General features: G+C 46.6%; 1 protein-coding gene across 5 annotated transcripts in view; it reads left to right on the plus strand.

The window, feature by feature from the left end:
* The window catches only part of LOC139276009 (cilia- and flagella-associated protein 47-like), a 1,107,008-nt gene that overhangs the window by 237,083 nt on the left and 846,255 nt on the right, over positions 1-23,670 (plus strand). For all 5 annotated transcript variants that reach the window (XM_070893331.1, XM_070893333.1, XM_070893335.1 and 2 more), the window contains exon 22: positions 22,340-22,434. In XM_070893331.1, coding sequence (XP_070749432.1) covers positions 22,340-22,434 — 95 coding nt within the window. The remainder of the gene's footprint in view (positions 1-22,339; positions 22,435-23,670) is intronic.

Consider the following 23,670-nt stretch of genomic DNA (forward strand, 5'->3'; position numbering starts at 1 on the left):
GTCCTGAATGGGGACTGGGCAGCCATGTACAGGGCATGCCCTGAGGAATTTAAACCATTTCACAGGCGCAGGGATGAACTCTCGATTCAGGCCGATTGCTTATTATGGGGAAACCGCGTAGTCATGCCCCAGATGGGCAGAGAGGGTGTTCATCAGAGAACTCCACAATGAGCACCCGGGCATTGTCTTGATGAAGGCAATTGCCAGGTCACACGTTTGGTGGCCAGGGATAGATGCAGATGTGGAACTTTGTGTTCGCAGGTGCAACACATGTGCCCAGCTGGGCAATGCGCCCAGGGAAGCCCCTGGCCATGGCCCGCCAAGCCTTGGTCACGCATCCATGTGGACTACACAGGTCCTTTCATGGGAACAATGTTTTTAGTTGTAGTAGACGCCTACTCCAAATGGATCGAGTGTGACATTTTAAATTCAAGCACATCCTCTGCAACGGTAGAAAGTCTACGGGCAATGTTCGCCGCCCACGGTCTACCGGACATCTTGGTCAGCGACAATGGCCCGTGCTTCACAAGCACTGAATTCCAGGACTTCATGACAGGCAATGGAATTAACCATGTCAGAACGGCACCGTTCAAGCCGGCCTCAAACGGCCAGGCAGAATGAGCAGTGCAGATAATCAAACAGGGGATGCTCAGAATCCAGGGGGTTCCCGACAATGCCGCTTATCACGCTTCCTGTTGGCCTACCGATCCCGACCACACTCGCTCACAGAGGTTCCACCCGCAGAGCTGATGAAAAGGACGCTCAAAACCCGGTTATCCCTTATACACCCCACCATGAATGAAATTGTCGAGAAGAAGGCGCCAGTCACAATATGACTACCATGACAGGAATGCGAGGGCACGATGTATTGATGTAAATGACCCTGTTTTTGTCCTCAACTATGCTGCAGGGCCCAAATGGCTTGCAGGCACTGTGATTGCCAAAGAGGGAAATAGGATTCTGGTAGTTAAACTTACCAATGGACAAATCTGCCGCAAATACATGGATCAAACAAAAAGGAGGTTCAGCAACCCCATAGAAGAAGCAGAGGAAAAACACGATATAGAGTTCACTCCACCACAGGTGACCGAACACCGGAACCAAAGGGAGGAGCCCAGTCACTGTGGGCAGTCCAGATAGGCCTGAGGCACTGCAAACAGCAGACACTCAGGCCAGCACCCAACAACCGGAGCCCCAACTCAGGCGCTCTACAAGAGAGCGTAAACCACCAGAGAAACTCAACCTGTGATCCCAATAAGACTTTGAGGGGGAGGTGGTGCCATGTATTCAACCAGCATTGTAACCCATGTATAATCTGATCTAAGTTGTACACTGTGAGAACAATGACCACTCGGTGGTGAACTTGTGGGAGACACTCCTAACCTGGACCTTCAGGTATAAAAGGGGAAGCTCCACCCACTTCCATCACTTGAGTGCTAAGGAATAAAGGACAGGTCACAGACTGACCTTCTCTCAAGCATGGGCCTTGTGTGCATTTATACTGTATAGTAAGGACGTATCAGTAACAGGGAGAGTTGATGAGGGTAATCCGGTTGACGTAGTGACATGAGTGTCAGGTATGGTTCAGTAGGTAGCACACTTGCCTCTGAGTCAGAAGGTTGTGCGTTCAAGTCCCATTCCAGGAACTTGAGCACTTAAATCTAGGCTGACGCTCCAGTGGAGTACTGCACTGTCGGAGGTGCCTTCTTTTAGATGAAACGTTGAACTAAGGCCCTATCTACCCTCTCAAGTGGACGTAAAAGATCCCATGGCACTATTTTGAAGAAGAGCTGGGGAGTTATCCCCAGTGTCCTGGCCAATATTTATCCCTCAATCAATAACAAAAACAGATTATCTGTTCATTATCACATTGCTGTTTGTGGGAGTTTGCTGTGTGCAAATTAGCTGCCATGTTTCCTACATTACAACAGTGACTACAGTCCAAAAGTACTTCATCAGCTGTAAAGCGCTTTGAGACATTCAGTGGTTGTGAAAGGCGCTATATAAATGCAAGTCTTTCTTTCGTTCTCATATGGATTTCCTAAAGGCTTTCGCCAAAGTGCCACACAATAGATTTTCCAACAAAATTGAAGCCCATAGAATAAAAAGGACAGTGGCAGCCTGGATACGAAATTGGCTAAGTGACAGGAAACAGAGATAGTGGTGAATGCTTGTTTTTCAGAATGGAAGAAGGTGGTGATCCCCAGGGGTTGGTTCTCGGACCACTGCTTTTCTTGATATATATTAATGACTTGGACGTGGGTGTACAGGGCACAATTTCAAAATTTGCAGATATTACAAAACTCACAAGTATTGTAAACAGTGTGGAGGAGAGTGATAGACTTCAGTAAGACATAGACAGGCTGGTGAAATGGGCGAACATGTGGCAGATGAAGTTTAATGCAGAAAAGTGTGAAGTGATGAATTTTGGTAGAAAGAATGAGGAGAGGACATACAAACTAAATGGCACAATCCTAAAGGGGACGCACGAACAGAGATCTGGGGATATGTGTGCATAAATCGTTGAAGATGGTAGGGCTGATTGAGGAAGCAGTTAAAAAGCCTTATCGGATCCTGGGCTTCATAAATAGAGCTATAGAGTACAAAAATGTAGAAATTATGATGAACCTTTACAAAACACTGGTTCGACCCCAACTGGTGTAGTGTGTCCAATTTTGGGGACCACACTTTAGGAAGGATGTGAAGGCCTTAGAGAAGGTGCAGAAAAGATTTACGAGAATTATTCCAGGAACTAGAGACTTCAGTTAAGTTGATAAACTGTAGAAGCAGGGATTGTTCTCCGTGGAGCAGAGAAGATTGAGAGGAGATTTGATAGAGGTGTTGAAAATCATGAGGGTAGATAAAGAGAAACTGTTACCATTGGCAGAAGAGTCGAAAACCAGAGGACACAGATTTAAGGTGATTGGCAAAAGAACCAAAGGCGACGTAAGAAAAAACTTTTTTAGACAACGAGTGGTTAAGATCTGGAATGCACGTCCTGAAAGGGTGGTGGAGGCAGCCTCAATTTAATCTTTCAAAAGGTATTTAGATAAGTATCTGAAGGAAAATAATTTGCAGAGCTACGGAGAAAGGGCAGGGGAGTGGTACTAGCTGAGAGTCGGCATGGGTTCAATGCCCCGAATGGCCTCCTTCCGTGCTGTAACCATTCTGTGGTTCTATCTGTCACAAATTAAATGCTTCCATTTTCTAACTATCAACAAACATGGCTGATAGCTATGTTTTCTTGATCGTTAAAATTTGGAAAAGCCTCTGGGTCCAAAATTCAGTACCGCTGGAAAGCTGGTGCTCCCCCCACCTTTTGTGGCCATCAGCGACAACATTTTTGAGTGGCTGGACCTCCCCATATTCAGCTCCAAAAATGAACAAATGGGTCCCAGCACTAATCCACCCTTCCAAAGTGGATTTTTCAGCGGTGTGGCTGTCTTAATTTGAGCGGTATCACCACTGAGAAATTCAGCATGCAGGTAAGGGTTTCTAATGAGCCAGCTGCTCCCTGTCCTTTTGAAAGGCCAGGGTTTGCAGCAAGGCCCTGAGCGGGGGGAAGGAGGTTGGAAGGAGATCGGAAGGAGATTGAAAGGATGGCTGGTGTAAGAGGTGCAAGGAGAGCCAGCAGGTTCACTGATATGTTAGTTGGAGACACTGATGGACGGTGTGGAGGACAGAAGAAGAATACTGTTTCCTGATGTGGGGAGACCTGGCAGACAAGCAGTATATAATGCATGGAGGGAGATTGCAGTGGAGGTGTCAGGCACCTCCATCTATGTGAGCATGCACCCTCCCAGGAGGATGCTGGCCAGTTTGCACCTGGCCCTTCCAGGGTGGCGATGAGTCGATGTCCCCTAGCTCTGGGGCGATGGGGATCCTCCTTCTGCGCCTCCTCCTCCTCCTCAGTTGGTACTGCTGGCTCAACCTCCAGCCGCTGCCCCCTCATAATGGCCAGGTTGTGCAGTATGCATGATGATTATGGAGACCCGTTGAGGAGAGTACTGCAAGGTGTCACCAGAGCGGTGCAGGCATCAGAATCTCTACTTAAGGATGCCTCTGCACTACTCGATGATGCACCTGGTGGCACAATGAGTGTCATTGTATGCATGCTCTGGCACTGTCCAGGGGTTCTGCAATGGAATGAGCAACCAAGTGGACAGGGGATATCCCTTGTTCCCAAGCAGCAAACCGCAATCCTGATTCGGGCTGGTGAAGATGGCGGGCACACTGGTCTGGCGCAGACTGAACGAATCATGGCTGCTGCTCCCTTGCCCGCTGTCTGTCTCCACGGTGCTGCCGGCGATGCCTTCTCCTGCGTGCCGCCCTGCTTCTGACCATGTACCAGGTGTCGCCCACTCCTCCCAACACTCCTCCCATCCTCAAGATGAATCCTGTCCAGCAGGTCTCCGCAGCCCACAGGACTCCACTAAAGAGTCAGACCTGAAAGTTGTACAAAAGTACAGGGGTATGTGCAAACCTCTGAGCAGCACTCAGCAGTATCATTGCTTTGAGTAGTTTTTCTGAGCTAAAATTTAACAGTTGATTAGAAATGAAACTTTATCTGAAAAATTCTTTCTACAGATTGTTTTCAAATAATTTGAAAAAACTCAAAGATCCTTTTACACCATGAGGAGATATACTCTTTCAGTTTTGAATCAGTCTGCCACTTGTCCTGACAAAGGCCCACTGATGCATGGTGGGAAATTCTGCACATGCTCAGACCGTACTCTGTGTGCTTGTGTGTGTGCGTGCATGTGTGAACTCAATCAAAATTTAAAAAGAGACCAAGTTAAAGATTGCTCTTCTATTCATGCTGAATGTAGACAGTGATTATTTTGGGGGGGTCAAACCACACATCAAGGCCAGTATGGACCACTGGCTCCGATTGAACTTATTCCAGGATTCATGGATTACCCCCAGAGAATATGTCATCAAAGAGGGTTCGGGTGGATATAAAAGTAACCTAAAGATAAGAAAAAGAAGGAATGATAGGAAAGCTCAGAGTACAAACGAAGACAAAGACAGGGAACAGAAATGATTATAGGAAGTAATAATAAAATATCTGATAAAATAAAGCAAGAATAATGAAAAATAACAGCCTATTAAATTGCCAGCATAACAGAGCATTTGTAACTGGGGAACTGAAGGCAAGAATTCGGTGAGAAAATAGATCTAATATGGATTACAGAAACATAGCTGCAGACAGGAAAAGCATTGGCAGTTAAATATTGCAGGCTATAATGTATATAGACATGATAGGGAAGGAAAAAGGTGTGGTGCTGTTGCTATGTTAATCAGTAATAACAATGACAGTAGTAAGAAACAACATCATTAATAAAGATAAAAACATAATCCATGTGGCTTGAAATAAAGGTTAGAAAAGGATTGTTCACACTATTAGAGGTATACTAGACCAGCAAATACAGGCTCCCCCACTTATACCATCCCCGCTTATCATGGCCAGCAACCTATATTGGGCAAATAAAGTTCACCATTTGCCTTTTGCAGAGAAGTCAATTCCCAAGGCCCACTCATGTATTGAGTACGCTGACTATTTCGAGCAGCGGCAGACCCAACAGTGGCTATCACTGTTGTGATATTGGATTGTAAGGTCGAAGAAGGCCATGTATAAGGGCTGGCGCTGTTCCCTGCATTTTTCTTGTAGCTGTTGTGCTGTAAAAATCATGTCCTTAGTGCCCCGTAGGCGACGAAATCCACACTGTGACTCCGGGAGGAGCTCCTCGGCCACAGAAAGAAGACAGTTGAGGAGGACTCTAGCGATGACTTTCCCAGTGGCTGATAGCAGGGAGATTCCTCTGTAGTTGCCGCAGTCGAACTTGACCCCTTTTTAAAACACTGTCAACTGCGAGGGTCTATGGAGCGTCCTCCTCCGATCCAGATGCCTCCAAAAGTTCGTCACCATCCTCCGCCTGCTCCATGACGACATGCAGGCCATGATCCTCACTAATGGATCCATCACAGACCCAATTCATGTCCGGACTGGGGTCAAACAGGGCTGCGTCATCGTCCCAACCCTCTTCCCAATCTTCCTCGCCGCCATGCTCCACCTCACAGTCAACAAGTGCCCACTGGAGTGGAACTAAACTACAGAACCAGTGGGAACCTGTTCAACCTTCGTCGTCTCCAGGCCAGATCCGAGACCACCCCAACCTCTGTTGTCGAGCTAGCGGATGATGCCTGCGTCTTCGCACAAACAGAGACTGAACTCCAGGACACAGTCGACGTATTTACTGAGGCGTATGAAAGCATGGGCCTCACGCTAAACATCCGTAAGACAATGGTCCTCCACCAGCCTGTCCTCGTCGCACAGCACTGCCCCCCCAGTCATCAAGATCCACGGCGCGGCCCTGGTCAACGTGGACCACTTCCCATATCCCAGGAGCCTCCTATCAACAAGAGCAGGCATTGACGACGAGATCCAACACCGCCTCCTGTGCGCCAGTGCAGCCTTCGGCTGCCTGAGGAAAAGAGTGTTTGAAGACCAGGCCCTCAAAACTGCCACCAAGCTCATGGTCTACAGGGCTGTAGTAATACCCGCCCTCCTGTATGGCTCAGAGACATGGACCATGTACAGTAGACACCTCAAGTCGCTGAAGAAATACCACCAACGATGTTTCCGCAAGATCCTACAAATCCCCTGGGAGGACAGATGCACCAACATTAGGGTCCTTGGCCAGGCCAACATCCCCAGCATTGAAGCACACTTGATCAGCTCCGTTGGGCAGGCTACCTAGTTCGCATGTCAGACACGAGACTCCCAAAGCAAGTGCTCTACTCGGAACGCCTTCATGGCAAATGAGCCAAAGGTGGCCAGTGGAAGCGTTACAAGGACATCCTCAAAGACTCCCTGATAAAGTGCGACATCCCCACTGGCACCTGGGGGTCCTTGGCCAAAGACCGCCCTAAGTGGAGAAGTGCATCCGGGAAGACGCTGAGCACCTCGAGTCTCATCGCCGAGAGCATGCAGATATCAAGCGCAGGCAGCGGAAAGAACATGCGGCAAACCTGTTCCACCCACCCATCCTCAACGACTATCTGTCCTACCTGTGACAGAGTCTGTGGCTCTCGTATTGGACTGTTCAGCCATCTAAGAACTCATTTTAAGAGTGGAAGCAAGTCTTCCTCGATTCTGAGGGACTGCCTATGATGATGATGATATTGGATGTGGTTAAAAAGACTTACCAGCTAATTAGCTTCATGTTCATCATTCTGATTTGCTCTCAGACTTATGTTACAGTTGCTTTCATTTTTGATCATTTTATAGCAAAATGCTCTAACCATCAGAGATATTGTAGTGGTAGATCGAGTCCACAGGGGACTCCGGAGAAATAGGGAGAATCACAATGACCCAGAGTCGGAGACCTGGAGAAAATCCATGATTTTGCTTTTTGCTCTATCTGGTAATTTTATATTATTACAGATAGCGTATGTTGTACATTCTTTAAAGTGACAAGTGCAAAACTTTTTTAAAGAGACAAAAATTTAAGTAACCCCATATACACCATGTAATAGTTTGACCATCCACTTCTTAGAGCAGGCAAATCGCATTAACACCAACACACTTGCTATTGTGGTGGGGACTGTACTGGAAAGGAAGTGGAGGGAGAAATATGTTGGCAAATATATGAAATGAATAAAAACCACAGAATAATAATCATGGGAGATTTCAACTGCACTCAAATAAACTCGCAATGTGAGAGAGTGAATGAGGAAAAGGGGATGGACTTTATACAGTGTGTACAAGACTCCTTTCTGACCCAATGTGTAAGAAACCCAACAAAGGAGGAAGCACTGTAAAACCTAGCAATATGAAGTCCACCAGAACAGATAAGAGAAGAAAGTATGGAAGAACATCTGGGAAGTAGTGATTACAATATAAGGTTTAAGATAATGATTGATAGAGATAGTATAAAGTCCACAGCAGTAGATTGGAAGAAAGCAGCTAAGATGGAATGAGGATGGAGTTATGGAAGGTAAACTTGAGAAAAATATTTACAGACGAAGAGGTAGAATAACAACAAAAACTTGCATTTATATGATAGTAGTAACGTAGTAAAACATCCTAAGGCGCTTCACAGTATACCGTTCAGTACATAAAGCTCATGCAAGGTTAGTACAGAAGCATGCCAGCAGTCATGTAGACAGCTTTCCCTTCTTGCACATGTGAATTGTGGCTCAAGCTGGTTTTTTTTGTTCACCAGACATTTCACACGCTTGAGCAGTTAGACTAGCCTTGGGATCGGCACTTTCTTATCTCTTCAGCCAGTTTTCGCATAAGCATTTGCTCATCCCTGAATTATTACCACCTTTTGCAAACATGTAGGTGCTTTGCCCTTTCTAAACTTTCTGTTTCCAGCTTTCTACTCACAGCAATCTCAATCCTTCATCTCTTCTGTCTGGGGCTGGATTTGTGCTTGCTGACCCTATAATTACTGCTACTACTGGGCAAACTGTGGCAGATGGAATTCATTGTATGGAAATGCAAGGTCATTCACTTTGGACATAAGAAAGATAGACCAGAGTACTTTCTAAATGGTGAGAAGCTAGAAACTGTGAAGGAGCAGACAGATTTGTGGTTCCAAGTCACTAAAATCTAGTAGACAAGTACATAGGAATTTAGTCCCTCCAGCCTGATCTGCCATTCAATGAGATCAATAAATATTGAAGAAAAATAATGAAAAAAGCTAACGGGATCTTGGCCTTTATCTCAAAGGGGCTGGAATATAAAGGGGCAGAAGTTCTGTTAGTTATATAAAGCTCTGGTTATACCCTATTTACTGTGCTCAGCTCTAAGCACGCACCTCAGGAAGGATATATTGGCCTTGGGGTGGGTGCAGCGCAGATTCACTAGAATGATATCGGGGCTAGAAGAGTTAAATTATGAGGTCAGGCTGCATAGACGAAGCTTGTATTCCCTTGAGTATCGAAGATTAAGGGTGATCTGATAAAGAGAAACTATTTGCTCTGGCGGAGGAGTCCAGAACAAAGGGTCAGAATCATAAAATTAGAGCAAGACCGTTCAGGGGTGATATCCAGTGCTTTGAAGTGTCTACTGTATATGAGCCCTATAGGAGGACGGGTATCACTACTGCCCTGTAGATTATAAGCTTGGTGCCAGATTTGAGGTCCTGGTCTTCAAACACTCTCTTCCTCAGGCGACCGAAGGCACACTGGAGGTGGTGTTGGACCTCGTTGTCGATGTCTGCCCTTGTTGATAGTAGGCTCCTGTGGTATGGAAAATGGTCCACGTTGTCCAAGGTCGCACCGTGGATTTTGATGACTGGGCTTCAGTGCTGTGAGGTGGGGTCAGGTTTGTGGAGGACCATTGTCTCACAGATGTTTAGTGTAAGGCCCATGCTTTTGTACACCTTAGTGAAGATGTTGACAATGGCTTGGAGTTCGGCCTCTGAATGTGCGTAGACGCAAGTGTCATCCGCGTACTGTAGTTCGATGACAGAGGATGGTACGACCTTGGATCTAGCCTGGAGGCGACGAAGGTTGAACAGGTTCCCATTGGTTCTATTGTTTAGTTCCACTCCAGCGGGGAGCTTGTTGAGAGTGAGATGGAGCATTGCAGCGAGGAAGATCGAGAAGAGCGTTGGCACGATGAAGCAACCTTGCTTGACCCCGGTCTGGACATGGATGGGTCTGTGGTGGATCCATTGGTCAGGATCACGGCTTGCATGCCATCGTGGAGCAGGTGGAGGATGGTGACCAATTTTTTAGGGCAGCCGAAATGGAGGAGGACGCTCCATAGTCCCTCACGGTTAACAGTGTCAAAGGCCTTTGTGACGTCAAAGAAGGCCATGTACAAGGGTTGGTGCTGTTCCCTGCATTTCTCTTGTAGTTGTCGCCAGTGAAGATCATGTCCGTTGTACCTCTTAATGGACGGAGGTACCTCCGCATTGTGACTCTGGCAGGAGCTCTTCAGCCACAGATAGAAGAGGGTTGAGGAGGATTTTAGCGATGACTTTCCCAGTGGCCGACAGCAGGGAGATTCCTCTATAGTTGCCGCAGCCGGACTTATCTCCTTTTTTGAAGATGGTCATGATTACGCTATCTCTGAGATCTCCCGGTATGTCTCCTCCTTCCAGATAAGAGAGATGAGGTCATGCATTCGTGCCAATAGTGCTTCTCCGCCATACTTTAGTGCCTCGGCGGGGATTCCATCTGTTCCTGATGCCTTGTTGTTCTTGAGCTGACGGATGGCCTTTTCTACCTCGTGCAGGGCTGGGGTTTTGCTGAGATGGTAGTGGGATGGAGTCGAGGACACGTGTCAAAGGCAGAGTCTCGAATAAGGAGATCTTTGAAGTGCTCCTTCCAGCGAGCCCTGACTGCCTCATTGTCCTTAATGAATGTCTCCCCGTTCTTGGCCAGCAGTGGGGTGGAGCCTTGGGTGCTTGGGTCGTAGGTGGACTTAACTGCGGTGAAGAATCCTCGCACGTCATGGCTGTCGACCAGCTGCTGGATCTCCTGTGCTTTCTCCACTCACCACCTATTCTTTAGGTTGCGGGTTTTTGTTGAACCTCAGCCTTCAGCCGTCTGTAGAGCTGCTTTGCTGCTCCCGAATTGGGTTGCTGCTTTTAGTTTAGAAATGCTTTGCACTTGCAGCTTGTTAGCTCCTGGATCTCCTGGTCGTTCTCATCAAACCAGCCTTGGTATATCCTGGTTGAGTGACCAAGCGTCTCTTCGCAGGTGCTGGTTATGATGGCCTTGAGGGCAGACCAGGCGCTGTGGGCACTCTGCGTCTCGGGGTCATCGAGTGTCACCAGGTTGGCATAGAGGTGTTGGCTATATAGGCCTCTCTTAACTGGGTTTTTGAGTGCCCGGCGTTGGATTTTCTGCGGCATTGCTTCTGTTGCCGTCGTCGCTTTGGGTAGCAATGTGATAATGACCAGATAGTCTGTTTTAGTGATGTTGGCCAGGACACCAGTGATATCTCCCCTGCTCTTCCTCAAAATAGTGCCATGTGAACCTTTATGTCCACCTGAGAGAGTAGACGGAGCCTCGGTTTAATGTCTCATTGGAAAGTTACCAAGGCTAACATTTCCATCATATTCTTCTTTGCTTTAACCTTCCTTAATGTTTTTCTTAGCATAAGCAGTATGATGAAAAAAATCACCAGAAAAATGAGCTGCAGCATTAGGAGGAGGACAGAGTTTGTTCTGAGCCATAGGTGCTGCCCAGCATTGTACATTTTTTTAAATCATTCATGGTTACCGAGAGTAGAAATACATTCTTCTATGTTATCATTCAATTGTTGAATTTGTAGGAAGTATTTCTAAATGAATCTGTCCTTGGCCCCCTCCTATTTCTCATCTATATGCTGTCCCTTGGCAACATCATCCGAAAACACAACTTCAGTTTCCACATGTACGCTGATGACACCCAACTCGACCTCACCACTACTTTTCTCGACCTCTCCATGGTCTCTAAATTGTCAGATTGCTTGTCCGACATCCAGTACTGGATGAGCAGAAATTTTCTCCAGTTCAATGTTGCAAAGACCATTTGGGCCCCACCACAAACTGCATTCTCTGGCCGCTGACTCCATCCCTCTCCCTAGCCTCTGACTGAAGCTGAACCAGAATGTTCGCAACCTAGGTGTAAAATTTGACGCTGAAATGAGCTTCTGGCCACATATCTGCAGCATAACTAAAACTACCTATTTCCACCTCCGTAACATTGTCCGTCTCCGTCCCTGCCTCAGCTCATCTGTTGCTGAAACCCTCATCCATGCCTTTGTTACCTCCTGACTTGACTACTCCAACACCCTCCTGGCTGGCCTCCCACACTCCATGTAAACTTGCGTCCACCCAAAACTCGGCAGTCCGTGCCCTAACTTGCACCAAGTCCCGCTCACCCATCACCCCTGTGCTCGCAATGCCTCGATTTCAAAATTCCCATCCTTGTTTACAAATCCCTCCATGGCCTGACCCTTCCCTACATCTGTAATCTCCATTAGCCTCACAACCCCCCCCGAGACGTCTGCGCTGCTCAAATTCTGCCCTCTTGAGCATCCCTGATTATAATGTTCAACCATTGGTGGCTGTGCCTTCAGCTGCCTGGGCCCTGAGCTCTTGAACTCTCTCCCTAAACCTGTCTGCCTCTCTACCTCTCTTTCCTCCTTTAAGACGCTCCTTAAAACCTACCTCTTTGACCAAGCTTTTGGTCATCTGCCGTAATTTCTTCTTATGTGGCTCGATGTCAAATGTATGTTTTAGAAACATAGAAATTAGGTGCAGGAGTAGGCCATTCGGCCCTTCGAGCCTGCACCGCCATTCAATAAGATCATGGCTGATCATTCAACCTCAGTACCCCTTTCCTGCTTTCTTCCATATCCCTTGATCCCTTTGGCCGTAAGGGCCATATCTAACTCCCTTTTGAATATATCTAACGAACTGGCCTCAACAGCTTTCTGCGGTAGAGAAAGTTAACCACTTTCTGAGTGAAGAAGTTTCTCCTCATCTTGGTCCTAAATGGCTTACCTCTTATTCTTAGACTGTGACCCCTGGTTCTGGAACTCCCCAGCAACGGGAACATTCTTCCTGCTTCTAACCTGTCCAATCCCGTCAGAATTTTATATGTTTCTATGAGATCCCCTCTCATTCTTCTAAACTCCAGTGGATAAAAGCCCAGTTCATCCAGTCTCTCCTCATATGTCAGTCCTGTCATCCCGGGAATCAATCTGGTGAACCTTCGCTGTACTCCCTCAATAGCAAGAATGTCCTTCCTCAGATTAGGAGACCAAAGCTGAACACAATATTCCAGGTGTGGCCTCACCAAGGCTCTGTACAACTGCAGTAAGACCTCCCTGCTCCAATACTCAAATCCTCTAGCTATAAAGGCTAACATGCCATTTGCCTTCTTCACCGCCTGCTGTACCTGCATGCCAAACTTCAATTACTGATGTACAATGACACCCAGGTCTCGTTGCACCTCCCCTTTTCCTAATCTGTCACCATTCAGATTATTGCGTTCCTAACACAGATGAGACTGCACACAGGGAGGTTAAAGTAACAGTGACCTCAGTCTTTATTAAGACACTCCAGAGTGAGTAACAGGCCTTAGGGGCCGGCTTATATACAGTGCTCCCAAGGGATGCTGGGATCCCTTGGGACTTCAGGGGATGCGCTCCCTGGTGGCGGAACATGGGAGTGCATGCTTTACAGATACACAACACAGATAATATTCTGTCTTCCTGTTTTTGCCACCAAAGTGGATAACCTCACATTTATCCACAATATACTACATCTGCCATGCATTTGCCCACTCACCTAACCTGTCCAAGTCACCCTGCAACCTCTTAGCATCCTCCTCACAGCTCACACCGCCACACAACTTAGTGTCATCTGCAAACTTGGAGATATTACTCTCAATTCCTTCATCTAAATCATTGATGTATATTGTAAATAGCTGGGGTCCCAGCACTGAACCCTGCGGCACTCCACTGGTCTCTGCCTGCCATTCTGAAAAGGACCCGTTTATTCCGATTCTCTGCTTCCTGTCTGCCAACCAGTTCTCTGTCCACATCATTACATTACCCCAATACCATATGCTTTAATTTTGCACAATAATCTCTTGTGTGGGACCTTGTCAAAAGCCTTTTGAAAGCCCAAATACATCACATCCACTTGTTTTCCCTTGTCCACTCTACTAGTTACATCCTCAAAAAATTCTAGTAGATTTGTCAAGCATGATTTCCCTTTCATAAATCCATGCTGACTCGGACCGATTTTGTCACTGCTTTCCAAATGCGCTGCTAAGTCATCCTTAATAATTGATTCCAACATTTTCCCCACCACTGATGTCAGGCTAACCGGTCTATAGTTCCCTGTTTTCTCTCTCCCTCCTTTTTTAAAAAGTGGTGTTACATTAGCTACCCTCCAGTCCATAGGAACTGATCCAGAGTCGATAGAATATTGGAAAATGATCATCAATGCCTCCACTATTTCTAGGGCCACTTCCTTAAGTACTCTGGGATGCAGCCTATCAGGCCCTGGGGATTTATCGGCCTTCAATCCCATCAATTTCCCCAACACAATTTACTGATTAATAAGGATTTCCTTCAGTTCCTCCTTTTCGCTAGACCCTCACACCCCTAGTATTTCCGGAAGGTTATTTGTGTCTTCCTTCGTGAAGACAGATCCAAAGTATTTGTTCAATTGGTCTGCCATTTCTTTGTTCCCCATTATAAATTGACCTGATTCTGACTGCAAAGGACCTACGTTGGTCTTGACTAATCTTTTTCTCTTCACATATCTATAGAAGCTTTTGCAGTCAGTTTTTATGTTCCCTGCAAGTTTCCTCTCATACTCTATTTTCCCCTCCTAATTAAACCCTTTGTCCTCCTCTGCTGAATTCTAAATTTCTCCCCGTCCTCAGGTTTGCTGCTTTTTCTGGCCAATTTATATGCCTCTTCCTTGGATTTAACACTATCCCTAATTTCCCTTGTTAGCCATGGTTGAGCTACCTTCCCTGTTTTATTTTTACTCCAGACAGGGATATACAATTGCTGAAGTTCATCCATATAATCTATAAATGTCTGCCATTGCCTATCCACTGTCAACTCCTCTGGCAAGGGTTTGCCTGCGCCTTGGTGTGGCTCCATTCACTTAAAATGTGGCTGTTTTGTTTTATAACACTTCTGTGACGCGCCTTGGGATATTTTACTACATTAAAGGTGCTATATAAATTCAAGTTGTTGTGGAAAGGTGCTGAAATGTAATATGGATCTAACGCTAAAGCAAAGAGGTGGAATGGGATGGCCACATTTAATATCTGCCTGCAAAGCTTCTATCTGGAGAGTAATATCTAGTTGCATTTCTGTAACATTTTGGGCCCTTACAGACACCAGTACCTTTAGTCATTTTGGTGTGACAAAATGTTGGTTGTTTAGCTGATCAACTGGTGTTCTCATAGGTATACTGTTCTTCATTGGTGGCCACACAGTACCCTCCTCTCTCCAAATAGTTGGTCCTTTTCTAATTCCATCAATTCACTTGTAGAGTATAGTTAGGGGATTTTTTTATCCACGGTGAAGCCACAAGTTGGCATTATGCTCTGCAGCACATTACAGCGGCATAGCCAGCACCACTTTAACTGGAACAGCACAAGATATCTGGAGCTCTCCAGACTCCCTCTCTCCCTCTAACCAATACTTATAGATAGTTCACAAACTCCTTATGTATATCATCTTCCAGCAGGACAATTGATTTGACCTTAAATACCTCCAATAGCCTTGTATTATTATCTATTAAAGGCATCACCAGCACCACAAGGATCAGTCCTGGAGATCAGATAAGATTACTTTGCCTGTATGGCTTCCTGGGATAGTATAATGATCCATAACTTCCTGCCTCACACCAATCCATGTTCCTTTTGGACTCCCAATACTTCACTTGTTTATCAGCTATAAAATTTGGGAATTGATTATTCTCTATATCAAGTAACCATTTTTGAATCTGATTTAATATGAACCCTCTATTCATGGTGCAGGTAATTGCTTTAGAGATCTTCTGATCTTTAAATTCCAGGTTAATTTGATTGATTACTTCATTAATGTCATCCCTGACCTTTTGTAATCCTTCAGCGAGCTCTTTAATTGATACCACAGACTCCTCCTTGTTCTGCAATTACGTTCCCAGTCTGTTTATTCATTTCTTTAAGCAACTCCTTTAACTGTTTCTGCATAGTCTCGTCGTGCTTGCGCATCACTTTCTCCTGGCATCGTTGGAGGCCATGGTTCTTCTAAATCTCTACCTGAGTTGCTCTTGGTAAAATAATTTATGATTTCCTTCAGCAATACACAAAAAAATCTCGTGAGTACTGTTACATAATCCATTAGACAGCGTTACAGAAGTAAAGTTTAACAGAGTTGGAATAATTTCAAAATGTAAGTCAATATATAAAGCCTCATGAGTGTGGGTGATGACAAGCTCATGTATCAGGCCCTCAGTCTCCTTGGGAAATTTAGCGGGAAGCCTATGGTCTAGATTTTGCTGTGAGCGGTGAAGGAACGTCTTTTGCCGTTCACCTTGCGTACAGTTGCCCAGGTTTTATGGGATTGTCAGAGGAGATTTCAAGTTTTTGGGCACACTCTAAAGGGGATCTGTAGTGTCTGTGAGCAGTTCAAGCAGCAGGGAGACTCTTCAACCAGAAAGTAAAAAGCAGGAAATATAAATTACATTTAAATAATTGTACAGGAAGTGAAATAAAGATTGGTACATACATATAGGATTAAGGGAGAGAGATAAAAGAGGACAACAAAGGCTTAAAAAATTATATTAAAAAAATCTGTAATATTAATTTTCTTAGAGAATGAGACTCTATACATAAAATGAATTTTTCAGGACCAGAGAGGTTTTTCAGCAGTAATGATTGTCATGTATGTAACCTTCATGTAACTGTAACCTTCATGTAACAACACTGCCTACTGTATACATCTAAGAAATGCACACCTTGACCACAGGGAGACACTCCTCACCTGGTCATCCAGGTATATAAAGGGAGGTCCCACGCAGGGTCATCACTTCTTGGTCCTGTGAATAAAGGTTCGGGTCACAGAGTGACCTTGTCTGCAGAATGTACCTCGTGTGAATTTATAGTAATGTGTAAGGACACAACATTTGGCGACGAGAAACGGGAATCAACGACTCACGAGAATGGCCACCGGTAGCACAGAGGAACGGTACTGTGTTGGTGAGGACTGGGACGATTTCGTTGAGAGGCACCAGCAGAGCTTTGTCATGAAGGACTGGCTGGGAGATGCAGCGGCTGACAAGCGAAGGGCGCATCTACTGACCAGCTGTGGACCTAAGACGTAAGCGCTGATGAAAGACCTGCTCGAACCCGAGAAGCCGGCGGACAAAACCTTTGAAGAGCTCAGCAAATTGATCGGTGAACACCTCAAATCGGCGGGCAGTATACACATGGCCCGACACCGATTCTATACACACCGACATCGGGAAGGACAGAACATACTGGACTTCGTTGCGGACCTTCGACGCTTGGCCAGCCTCTGTAAGTTCACAGATGCCTGCAGGGGGGGAGATGTTAAGGGATTTCTTCATTGAGGGCATTGGTCATGCCGGGATTTTCAGAAAGCTAATTGAGACCAAGGGCTTGACCTTGGAAGTGACGGCGTTGATGGTTCAGACCTTCATGGCGTGGGAGGAGGAAACCAAGATAATATACGCGCGCAACTCTGCTTTCAACGTGGCGATGGATCAGGGAGTTAATATTGTAAACGCAACTCAGAACCCGCAGGCAGGCAAGGGCAATCCGACACCACCCAGGCAGCAACAAATTCTAGAGTGGATCCTCAACAGAGACAATGGCAGGTTGAACGGACATTTACACCATCACAGTGGACAATATGTCCCAGGATGGAGCCATTGACACCCACTAATGGAGTGCTCAAGAGTAATCAAAGAGACAATCAAAGAGGAATGCCTGGTAACAGCTCTTTTGCTCACAACAATCTCAGCTCATGCTGGAGGTGCGGAGGCAGATATGCTGCAAAAACCTGTAGGTTTCAACAATTTATCTGTAGAAATTGTAACTTCAGTGGTCATTTAGCCAGAATGTGCAGGAAGCCCGCAGCGAGGCTAATTTACGAGACAGATGAACCACAAGAGGGGTCTGCAAGGCAGGTTGATGCTTGGGACAAAGCAATGGACACTGAAGTTCAGCAGGTTCATGTGGCAAACACCCACAGCTCATATACAAAAACGCCACCAATGATGATGAAAGTCCTATTAAACGGCATCCCGGTATGTATGGAACTGGACACAGGGGCCAGCCAGTCACTTATGAGTATCCAACAATTTGAGAAACTATGGCCACTCAGAGTTAGCAGACCCAAACTAGAACGCATTGACACGCAATTACGGACGTACACCAAAGAGATCATCCCAGTACTAGATAGTGCAATGCTGGTGGTCACACATAATGGATCAGAGAACCGGCTGCCACTCTGGATTGTCCCGGGAAATGGTCTTGTGCTTTTGGGAGGAGCTGGCTAGCCGAGATGAACTGGAAATGGGGGGATGTGCACGCCATTTCATCTGTGGAGCGAAGGTCATGCTCACAGGTCCTACAGAAATTTGAGTCACTATTTCAACCTGGTGTCGGGACTTTCAAAGGTACCAAAGTAGTGATACGCATCACCCCGGATGCCAGACCAGTGCACCACAAAGCCAGAGCTGTGCCGTATGTGATGCGGGAGAAAGTTGAGAGTGAGTTGGACAGGTTGATAAGAGAGGGCATAATTTCGCCTGTTGAATTCAGCGACTGGGCAAGCCCCATCGTCCATGTCCTAAAAACGGATGGCTCGGTCAGGATCTGTGGCGACTACAAGGCCACTATCAACCGAGTGTCACTACAAGACCAATACCCGCTTCCGAGAGCGGAGGATCTTTTTGCCACGCTGGCAGGCGGCAAGCTGTTCACCAAGTTGGATCTCACTTCAGCCTATATGACCCAGGAACTGGCCGAAGAATCCAAGCTACTGACCACCATCACCACGCACAAGGGGCTGTTTGTCTACAACAGGTGTCCATTTGGCATTCGATCAGCGGCCACTATCTTTCAAAGGAACATGGAAAGCCTGCTCAAATCCATCCCTGGAACAATTGTATTTCAGGACGACATCCTTATCACGGGTCGACACACCGAGGAACACCTCCACAACCTGGAGGAGGTGCTACTCCGACTGGACCGGGTAGGCCTGCGACTAAAGAAGTCCAAGTGTGTGTTTTTGGCCACAGTGGTCGAGTTTTTGGGCAGGAGGGATGCCGCAGACGGAATCCGGCCTACCGCATCCAAAACAGAGGCGATTCGTCGTGCGCCCAGGCTCGGCAACACATCGGAGTTGCGTTCATTTCTGGGACTCTTGAACTATTTCGGGAACTTTCTGCTGAACTTAAGCACATTGTTGGAGCCGCTACACGTGCTCCTGCGTAAGGGTTGCGATTGGTTTTGGGGGGACTGTCAGGAATGGGCTTTCAATCGGGCGCTGAATCTGCTTTGTTCTAATAAGCTGTTGACCCTGTACAACCCCTGTAAGAAATTGGTTTTGACATGTGATGCATCATCCTATGGGGTTGGGTGCGTGTTGCAGCAGAGTAATGATGAGGGCCAACTCCAACCTGTGGCTTATGCTCCCAGGTTACTCTCCCAAGCAGAAAGCAGAGCTGTCAATGCCAATGCGTCAGCTCGCATACAGCGATGGGCTCTCACGCTGGCTGCGTATGACTACACCATACGGCACTGGCCAGGCACCGAAAATTGCGCTGATGCGCTCAGCAGGCTTCCACTGGCCATCACTGAGGGGGCAGCGAAGCAAAGCACTGAAATGGTCATAGCTGTTGATGCCTTTGACAGCGCAGGCTCCCCCATCACAGCCCGCCAGATCAAAATCTGGACCAACAGAAATCCCCTCCTATCCTTGATTAAGAAATGTGTCCTGACTGGGGATTGGGTGCCCGCACACGGAGCATGCCCCGAGGAGGTCAGACCGTTTCACTGACGGATGGATGAGCTCTCCATCCAAGCCGACTGCTGGCCTATAGGTCCCGACCGCATTCGCTCACGGGAGTCCCGCCCACGGAACTACTCATGAAACGTACACTTAAAACTCGGCTGTCTTTCATTCATGCAGTCCTGTCAGACATTGTTGAGGGCAAGCGCCAGTCCTAAAATGACTGCCATGACCGTAACTCAAAAGGGAGATGTATAGAAATCGATGACCCTGTATTTGTTCTTAATCACGCTTTGGGGCCCAAGTGGCTTGAGGGTACTGTAATTGGCAAAGAGGTGAATAGGTTCATAGTGGTCAGACTTAACGATGGACAGATATGCCGCAAGCATCTGGACCAAGTATAAAAAAGGTTCAGCATGGACACTGAGGAACCTGAGGAAGATCATGAGATGCTGCCCCCACCACCGCCAACGAACGAGCAACAAGAACTTTCAGCAGCATGCACAGTCCCTGCAGCCAGCCCGGACAAGCCGGAATCACCACAGGTGACAGAGATGCATGCCAAGGCTCAAAAACCAGAGCCCCCAACTGCGGCGCTCCAGGAGAGAGCGTCGACCACCTGAAAGACTTAATCTTTGACCCCATAAGACGTTGGGGGGAGGTGATGTCATGTATGTAACCTTCATGTAACTGTAACCTTCATTGTAACAACACTGCATACTGTATACACCTAAGAAATGCATACCTTGACCACAGCGGGTGAACTTGTGGGAGACACTCCTCACCTGGTCATCCAGGTATATAAAGGGAGGTCCCACGCAGGGTCATCACTTCTTGGTCCTGTGAATAAAGGATCGGGTCACAGAATGACCTTGTCTGCAGAATGTGCGTCGTGTGAATTTATAGTATTGTGTAAGGACACTACAATGATCACTTATTACGCCATCTAAAAACTCAGCTAATTCTGATTGTACAAGCCCTAATATTTTCATCTGTCCTTAATGCAAGACTAGTGGCTAACTAAGCTAAGTTCTCGCCATTGCAGTGATTGCTGTGCAGAGCCCATCGGCGAAGACTACAACAACGTTGAGCTTTAAAATGGCAGTGCTGGTGTCAAATCAGCAATGCATTATGTCCTGATTAATGTCCTGATCTGCTTACTCTGCATACTTCTGGCGCCGATCATTGCGTGCGCCTAATGCTCTCACCAACATGACGTCTGGCACAACTTGCACCAGAAGTATGGGCACGCGCCGCGGATGCCATTTTGGACCTCTAAGGGCAATTGTAGTGCCAAAAACACTGGCGCAACGGATGAGATATTTGCTCACTCTTTCCAGCACGAGCGTACTGTGGCTGCATTGTGTACTATCTTCAGGATGTACTGCATCAACTCGCTTCTTCGACAGCACTTCCCAAACCCATTAACTTCACCAGTCAAGGGCAACAGTTGCCCAAGAACAACATCACCTCCAAGTTTCCCACCAAGTCACAGACCATCTTGACTTGGACATATAGCACCGTTCATTCGTTGTTGCTGGGTCAAAATCAACATTATGGGAATACCTTCACCAAGGAGACTATAGAGGTTCAAGAAGAAGGCCTACCACCAACTTTTCAAGGGCGAAGAGGGATGGGCAATAAATGATGGCTAATCCAGCAATGCCCATTTTCCGAGAATGAATAATAAAAAACATTTATTCCCCACTGTTCTTCATTTGTGAATTGGCTAACCAACAGAGAATATGTTTTATCTCAACTACTTTTGGAATGGTCTATTTTTTACAATTGTAATCGTTGCTTTCTGCAAATCTGTAAAATCACATTTCTTAGTTTATTCCCAATCTGTTGAGGATGTTATAGTGGGAACAAAATGGAGTCTTTGGGGGAAAGTGTAACACCCATGATGACCAGGAGAGGAGGTTAAAAATTAAAATTGCATAATGCGAATCTCAATTTGCCACGTATGTGCCTGCCGGCCATATTTATAGAAGCAGGTTGCGTGCCGTGTCTGTGTCCTGCTCTTGAGAACACCTCATTATAATATTTAAAGCAGGCTCCCACTGCAATTGGGAGCCTGATTTAAATTTAATGCTGGCTGGCCGGGAAACCGGCAGCAAAATGGAGACAGGAGCAGCTCGATCAAGCAGGTAAGTGGTTTTTAGAGCTGCTTGTGAGCCAGGATGTGCAGGAGTAATCCCCCAGTCCCTTAAGCAAACTTTCTGCCCATCGCGGCCTCTACTTGCTGTTGCAATCGGCCAACCTCATCGCTCCAAACCTGCAAACCCGAGCCTTCTAACCCACAGTCTCCCCTTTGGCCCTCCCCATCGCCGGTCCCCCCCTGACCTTCTCCCCCGTGATTTCTCCTGGTTTCCTCTCCCTTGTGATTGCTAGTCCGACTCTTCCCCTCCCTCTTATTCTGCCCCATGATTTCTCCCTGTCCCCCCATCACGATTGCCGGGATCACCTACCTCAGATCGGCCTTCTACCGCTGGTTTTCCAGTAGCTGGTCAGCTAGTCAATCTGGTCGGCTGCCAGGCAGGAAATGGAGTAAAAATTGCTAATGAGGTCCTGCCATTAAATTCGGCTGGACTTCTGAGTGCATTGGATTGCTATGTTTTCCCCGTACTACTGTGCTCCCCCACTTCTTCCCCGCCTCACCGTAAATATCGGGGCTTGTTTTTTGTCTTACTTCAACGCAACAGACTCATGTTTTTCATATATCACAAGATAAGTGGATTAAAGTAGAGGTGCATGATTTGCTTTCACTTTAGTTCTGTAAGCAAGGTTGTGGAGGGCTATGATTTTAATCTTCATTTTTACTTGCAGATCCAAGTCAAGATTCATTGAATCCTCAATTGTATGCTGTGGTTTTAGGACCAAAAGAGAGTATAAGATGTGAATTATCCTTCACCCCTACAGAAGTAAGTATTGAATAAATAAGTCGGTCTATTTTGTTTTTATGTCTAACATTTGTGTTTTACCCCTTCCTAAGATCTTTTCATTGAGATCTAATAGATTGGGAGGAGGGTAGTGCGAGCTGGTTGAGACTCCAGTTGTTTTGTGGAGCCAGGTGGAGCACTGGTTAGATTGCTCTCGACCCAAAAATGCAAGTTGGAGCTTGCGCATCTGTCAAAAAACTTTACCAGTCCAGGTCAGAAATGGGCGCAGAAGACTGTCTTTAAAAAAAAGGCCCCGAACTTCCATGCAGATTGGCTGCGAGCCTCTGCCCTGCGAAATTGGATATTGTGCACCTGTTTTAGGCCCATCAAATGGGCGCAACTATGTAAATTTTGAAATAAAAATAGAAAATGCTGGTAATATGCAGCAGGTCAAGTAGCATCTATGGAGGGAGAAATCAAATTAACATTTCAGGTCAATGACCTTTCATCAGAGTTCTGATGAAAGCTCATCGATTGGAAACATTAACTTTGGCCGGCATTTTGCCGACCTGGGCATGTCCGGTGCAGCCTTTGTCCGTGGCGGGTCACGACTCTGCTGCTGGCTCCATTCCGCTGTTGAAAATGAACTTACCTTAATAGGGCCTATTAAGACCGCCCAGTGCGTTACCCGGCCCAATGAGATGGAGCGAGTCTGGTGACGTGTCATGATGCGTTTTCAGCTGGTATCCTTAAAGGGACCACAGCCACATTACATTTGAAATTTTATCTACCATAGTGCTGTCAGTGCACTACAGCATTGGAGTGCTGCAAACACTGACAATGACTGCACGGAGGCAGAGGGTTGCACCAGGTTCTCCGATGATTTCCTCCATATGCTTATGGAGGGAGTCAGAGCAGGCAGGGGGCGGTCCTCTTCTCTTCTGATGGGCAGAAGAGATCTCCCCAGGAGACTAAGACAGCCTGGTTGCATATTGCAGAGGAGGTCACAAGCAGGGATGTGTTGAAGATGGGTGCAGTGCTGCAAACATTTCAATGATCTTATTAGATCAGGATATCTTAGTACAAAGCCACATTCAACTTTATCCTGCTGTGCCTCTCGTCAAATCCCCATCACTCTGCCTTCCCTACCCTACCCCTGCACATCCTTACTCACACCAACATACCTTGAACCACCACCCATCCCTATCTCTCTATATCTACATTATCCCATCCCCATCTCACTAGCCACCTCTCACACTCACTCTCATCCTTGTGCAA

The sequence above is a fragment of the Pristiophorus japonicus genome, chromosome 11 (genome assembly GCF_044704955.1).
Source record: "Pristiophorus japonicus isolate sPriJap1 chromosome 11, sPriJap1.hap1, whole genome shotgun sequence".
In the NCBI taxonomy this organism is placed as follows: Eukaryota; Metazoa; Chordata; class Chondrichthyes; family Pristiophoridae; genus Pristiophorus; species Pristiophorus japonicus.